This window comes from Erpetoichthys calabaricus, chromosome 2 (genome assembly GCF_900747795.2).
Source record: "Erpetoichthys calabaricus chromosome 2, fErpCal1.3, whole genome shotgun sequence".
NCBI lineage: Eukaryota > Metazoa > Chordata > Cladistia > Polypteriformes > Polypteridae > Erpetoichthys > Erpetoichthys calabaricus.
This window is the reverse complement of record NC_041395.2, coordinates 275,234,499-275,241,178: the sequence shown is the minus strand read 5'-3', so window position 1 is coordinate 275,241,178 and position 6,680 is coordinate 275,234,499. Positions and strand designations below refer to the sequence as shown.

The window sequence follows — 6,680 nt, the reverse complement described above, 5'->3', positions numbered from 1 at the left end:
TTAAAGTAACGTTTAGTCGGCTGGTACATCTAGGCTTTCATCACATGAAAGATCAGGCTTTCTTCACTTAATGCTTCACTTAACGATCGATTACCGATTAAACCAAATGCGGGGAGTGTTCAGTTAGAAATAACTTACACTACCCCATAGATGATAACAAACTGTTAAGAAACTGCACAGTTGCAATAGATTTCTGACCTCTACAATCTGCTCATCGCCTTTGATGTTCTTACTCGCAGATCTGTCCTAATCTACACTCACAAAGCAAAGCGCGCTCTTCCCTGTCAGATCAGAAGCGCAGATCTTGTGGTTCCACATGCGCGCACACGTGCTCAAGGGGTGGGACAAGCTCCTGCTTCCGTTAGCGATCAGCTGACCACTACTGAGTACGGAAGCAGTGCAGTTTGAAACACGCGCTAGTCTGCCTTCATTAATGCACAGTTAGTGTTACTCTCTCCTGAGAGAAAGCAAGCACATTTTTTGTACTTGTGTGTTAATTTTAAAAGAGAACCGCTTCACAGTCATTCTGCATTGATATTTACCACGCAGTGATGGCAGGCAGAGAGTCCAATGTCGTGGTGAATGGAACACAAGTAAGTGTCGACAATCGTAAACACTTGCTTTCTAAAGCTCCTTATCTGTGCACTATAGTGGCAGTGCCACGAGTGAAGTTTGCAGATGACCTACGTTTTGACAGCTTTGGGCAATTTGCTGCTGCAGTGATCGCTCGGACTAGCCTTTTATCAGTGGACCGATGGTTGTCATGTGACTGGGCGGCTGATTTGCCAGCCTAGTGAACTGATTTGCAGTAAGGTCGCACAGTGACAGTCTGAAAAGAGAAATATATCGAGATCTGTGATAAAACAGCAAAAACTAGCGAGAAAAGTATCCATAGACAATACGGGCAGAGAAACCTTTTTAAGAACAGAGCTTTAGAACCAATGGCAACAACTAAAAGTAGATCCAACTGGACGATCACAGTGTAACGGACTTAAATTAGTGCGTGATAATAGTTATAAAAGGATCCCAATTATTGATAAATCATAAGTATTTTGACAACGTGCATGAGAAAGCCAAATGTGAGAATTGACCTAAAATATAATATTGAAGACAAAAAGCCCAGTATACGTGTGTCTTGATGCTTAGCTTGTTCAACTTAGTTTTAAAATGGTGCATTGATTTGAATGCTTTTATTTTTCACAAATTCCCGATTGCCCATGTTGCTCATGACGTCATGTTTTTGTAGTGCTTGTTAATGTGTTTCTATCAGTAAGTCAGTTTCTGTAGGACTAGGTATACATAAACCAGGAGTGTCTACCAGATTGGCTATCCTTGCAGAATTGGGTTTATCTGTTAACTAAGTATTTAGTCCCAAACTTTCACTTTCAGTTTATTCTTAAGATGCAAGCTTCTCAACTGACAGACATAGAGTGCTCAAAAGACAGTGAACTTTTATACTTGTGAAAATGGTGGGCTGTATCTGTCTTAAAGCATATACTGACATTCAAATGTGCATGTAGCTGTTAAAAGTAATAGACATGGTGAACCGCTTGTGTAGATCACGACATAATAAAAAGTCAGTAATGTGTTGCCTCAAATAAATACCATATTTTCACCAACTTCTTACATGTTCTTCCTTGGTATGTGTCTTCCTTTATATTTCCACTCACTGATTACTTCATGTATACATAGTTACTTTTGTTCCAGGATTGATTTTACATTTCCATTCAATTTACTTTGATGTGGTTGATATCATGTTCATTCCCCCCCCCAACCCCCCAACCATATCCTTACTCTATAAAGTCAAAGTGCAAAACCACCCCTCTAGAATAATGATGCTGGATTTTTGTTTGTGATTATGAAGGATAATCGGTAATCTCTGAGAATTATAAAAGTGATTTACACAAACACATCAAGTTAATGATCTTAAATTTCATTATGAATTAAATTGATTTTAACTTGACATTTTTAGGTTTCCTTTCTTGAAGCAAACTGTGAGGAAATTCCAGAGTTTCTAGGAGAACGATATGGGAAAATTGCAAAGCGGTTAGATCTCAGCTATAACCAGCTAAGGTAGGAAATGTTAAATCAGCAACAAGCAACAACTATAACAATTACAGACAATGCAATGTTTGGATGCAGTAGTGTTTTTTTTTATTGTTACACTTGTACTGCCCATGTACAGTATTTACGCTTTTCACTGTTACGAATCTTATCAAGATATATGAAGGTAATTTTTTAGAATTTTTAACATGTTGAAGCTGCCTGCCATGAAACAGAATTTTGCATACCATCGGAATGCTTTGTCACTTTATTGCCTGTGAAACTCTTCACAACTTATTCATTAAAAAATAGCATAAAGGGCATCATATATTATGTTATGATTTAGCCTAAGTTATTACATAAACAGAATAAAAGAAGATTAAACTACATATCCTTTTATGGGATGCTGTGTTTATTTCTTACTAAACTGTAAACTTTGTAAAGAAGACGAGTCAAAATGATTTTATGTGTGCTTTGTTTAATTTAATTATATTTATGTTATAAGTGAGTGTTTAAGATTTGGCCAACAGGGTTACATAAACAGAGCACTGTGTATTTGATTACAAATCCCAGCAGTGCTTCTCACTCTGAACGAAGCGCCTTACTTCTTTCCATGTTTTAGAATTTGTAAATGTTAATTTTAAATATAGAGTAATTTTATTTAAAACAGAAATTGCAATACAGAGTAGCAAAAGATAAGTTCATTCTCCGATAAAATGATTTGTAACTTCTTTGGAAACTGACAAGCAGATAATAAACTACCATTTGGAAAACTAGAGTTTAGATACAATACTTTACTGTTATGCTGTTTGAAAATTAACTCTTAATGATAGACTAGTTTGAAATTCTTAACTAAAACAATGAATGGTTATGAATATTCTGTTAAGATATCATTAAGAACTAATAAAGGGGACCTTTTTTATTTCAGTATTTAGTGTATTTAGATTTCTCTGCTTGAAGCCACGCTATTTGTCGAATTAGTTTGCCACCATTGCATGACTGATGAAGCCAGAGTTTGGCATCCCTTTTTCCAGAAGAGCCACGGTAACTGCTGGTCTTCTTTCCAATCAATTTATTTATTATAAACCAACTTTTGCTCTGAATTGAACATGCTATTCAATTAGATGACTTGCTGCTAATCTTGTTTTGGCTTGTCAGAAATACCCATCAGTGTATACTGTATTTTGCTCTACTGAGAAGAATGAATAAAATGAAAGTATTCCTTAATATTTTATTGTTTTTTTTCTGTTATTGACATCTAAATAGTGTCTCCTGAAGACTTGGTTAGTGCTCATTACAAAATTTTAGTACAAATAGCTGCTGAAATAGTACCAAACTAATTATTGGGCATTGTTGCTTTCACCTCATTGTTAATTGCTTAAATGTTAAAAATAGTAAAGAACCCCAGATTTTAGCATTCAAGCTTAAATGTAGAAAGTAATATGTAAAGACTGAGTCAACTCTTGGGCGCTAAAAGGTGTGATATTTACAGTACAGGACTCCAGTTAACAGAGAGATACCAAGAGAAATGGAATTTGTGGGACTTGAGAGAGAAAGCAGAAATAAGATGTCACACTAAACAAGTGGTTCAGGTGTAATGACAGGAGCTGGTCTTAACTTAAGAAAATAGCTTGGGCTGAAATCCTGTCATAACTGCAGTTCTTCAGGAACAAAGTCAAATGTGATTAGGTTAAACAATTAGACAGAGCAAGAAAGTAATAATAGTTAATAAAATGCACCCAGTAGTTTTTCACCATGTTGTCAGTTACTATATAATTCTGAGATGCTGGAAGGATAGCAAACAAACAAAGCAAGAGAGCAATCATATTAAGTTATACTTACTGTCTTGTTTCAGTGAATACTCCATCAGTTGCTTTAACATTCTTTAAGAGATGGGGAGGGATTTATGTTACCAGGTTAGCATGCTTTTGCACTTGGACTACTTCACACTCCTCCATACTGTTTTAAATGTCTTTTTGGGAAAATGGTGTAATAATTTTAAAAGTCAAGTGATACTAATATCAGGCACTGAAAATGTGTTACTATTATTTGTTCTTCTCTATAAATTTGAAATATCAATAATAGAGAGAGAAATAGTTCTTAATTAATAATATAGTAAGTCTTTATCAGGAGATTCAGCTTTTAAAGTCTTGCACACTTCATGCTTTATGAATTTAGTAATGCTGCAGCTTTTGGTTTTTGGAGCAGTCAGTGTTTTTTAATGGCCGTTGTTACGTACATTTCCTGCTTTTTCACTCTACTCCACTTCTCTTTTACTGTAACATACTGATACTTCCATTTTTCAATATGACATTTCACAATCTGTTAAAGTATTGGCTACTGTTTTTGGAAACATTTTTTTAGATTTATAAACAGACTAAGAGGAATGTTTTTTTTGTTGTTGTTGTATTTCGAATAAAGTAGTGTTTGGCCAATATATAAAAATGTGGACTTTTATATATAAACTCTAAAATTTGGTCTGAAGATGAATACAATTAAAATTCTTTATGTAAACCTGAAGTGCCATGTTTTATATGGTTTATTAGAACACATAGGTAGTGCCATTTAATTATTACAGAGGTCAAATTAAACAAGAAGGAAATATTTCATTTGCATTAATATGAAAATAGTGTATGATGGCTAAGGAGATTGTGGGTTCGCTTCCGTGGTCCTCCCTGTGTGGAGAGTAGTGAGAGAAGCGCTATATAAATGTAAATAATTATTATCATATTATTATTATTAGGCTACATATTATAAGAACAGTCTTCAACTTTTTTCTTTTATTTTTATTATCTTTTTAAAGATATTCATACTTGGTAGTCAGTGACTTTTTAAATGTAAATTGACAAAAAAAAAGAAGGTTAAGGTTGTAATCCAGTAGGTTGATTCAGTTCATAAAAAAAGAAACACTTAAGATACATGTAATCTTTTAAGATCAGTTGTACTTTTTATTTAACTCTATCATAAAGCATATTTAGTGGTTAATTTTTCTTTGAAAACCTGTTAATGTACATGCTTTTCTTTTCTCCACTAAGCAAGTAATAATAAAAGGCACTATGTGTTGCAGTCTGATTTAACAGGATTTGTTACAGATTCCTATGAGTTTACAAACAATCATGAGATGTATCCTGTGACTTTTGAAATTGATAGCTTGCTGCAAAGGGCTCAGAACATTGGCTAAATTATTGTTGAGTGGTGGTTGTTTGACATTTTGACAGCTTTTAATTTGTCTCTTTTGTAGTTTACTGTGATGAACATTTTTACACCATACTTGAAATATGATCAACTTATGCTGCTTTTTTCCCTTAAATGTAATTAGAGTTACGTTATCGTTCTGAATGTAATTAATGCATTTTGGCGTATGTGTTAATTTAAGAATCCTGCCACCTTATATCCGACAGCTCCTTTAAACCTTTGCAGTAACTCTCTGAATCTGCATTTTTTTTCCTTTTGGGAAATTGAATCTTTAAAATTATATTCCCATTTAAAATCAAATTTACAGGTTTAGTGTGTCTAATGTACAATTATTAAGTGTGAACTGCAATATCTATAAAATAATTAGAGGTGCTTACATTTGAGCACATGTGTAATTCTCCAGTCATATTATGGCCTCCAGCTTATTGTATTTTTGTAGGTTGTACTGTACTTTGTGCAGTTAAGATCTCAGCAAGAATTTCAGTTTCTTGCATGCACGATTTCATTGCTTTGTCAATTGCTACTTTTGCTAGCTTATAAAAGCACTAAGGATTTGTAATCTGATATTAAATTATTATTCAAAGTGTGTGGTTTTCTGTTGTTGTTCAGAAGTAACAATCCAGTTTATATCCTTGTATACTCACTTTTGCAAAATTTAGAACTAAAAGATAAACCACGTCAATGTGGCTAATATAATTTGCTTCAAGTCTGTAAGAAATTTGTGACTGTCTTCATTCATTCTCTCCCACGTGCTGTAATCGTCATTTGTTGAGACGCATTGCTTTCATGAAATTCGCAATAACCTGGGTTTGTACTGCTAGTTAAAACCTCTGTTTGGTTCTCTTCTAATGCCTTCTGTGGCCAAAATATAAGAAAAAAAATTCATCTTCTATAGTTCCAAATCATCGACATACAATTATTGTTTAGTGAACCATAAAAAGAAAGAGTTACTTCATAATGTTGAGGTTATCTGAAATGGAGAAATATTTAATGATAGCAATTGCATATTTATCAGTGTCTTTTGCTGATATTAATGTACCTGTCATGCACAAACACATTTCTGCATTAAGTGCATTTTAATATGTGCATTATTCGGCCTGAGTTGTCATCGAGACATCAAAGACCCTTAAGTACAAGAGCATGGTGCCCTGCTGTGGCTGCATAAAGGGCTTGATCAATAAATGTGACATGTTAATGCAGAGCAAATAGAATAAAAGATTTCTTTGACAAGACATGAAAAATCACCTTGTGGCAGCTGGTACGGTGATGCCATTTCAGCAACGACTCTAGCAAAGTTGATCTGACAAGTAAAAAGGAGAGATGATGGTTATAAGGTGCTTTTGTTTCGTACTTCTTTCTTGACCTGTCAGGTATTGAAGAAGTCTGAATGGCCCTTTTTGTCATGTGAAAATTGTAGTCTGAGGCAGTTATCTTTACTCAGA

General features: G+C 34.2%; 1 protein-coding gene across 1 annotated transcript in view; it reads left to right on the top strand.

The window, feature by feature from the left end:
• The first annotated feature begins 361 nt into the window (after positions 1-361).
• The window catches only part of lrmda (leucine rich melanocyte differentiation associated), a 1,173,034-nt gene continuing 1,166,715 nt past the window's right edge, over positions 362-6,680 (top strand). The window contains exons 1-2 of the mRNA XM_051923742.1: positions 362-593; positions 1,973-2,073. Coding sequence (XP_051779702.1) covers positions 552-593; positions 1,973-2,073 — 143 coding nt within the window. The 5' untranslated portion in view covers positions 362-551. The remainder of the gene's footprint in view (positions 594-1,972; positions 2,074-6,680) is intronic.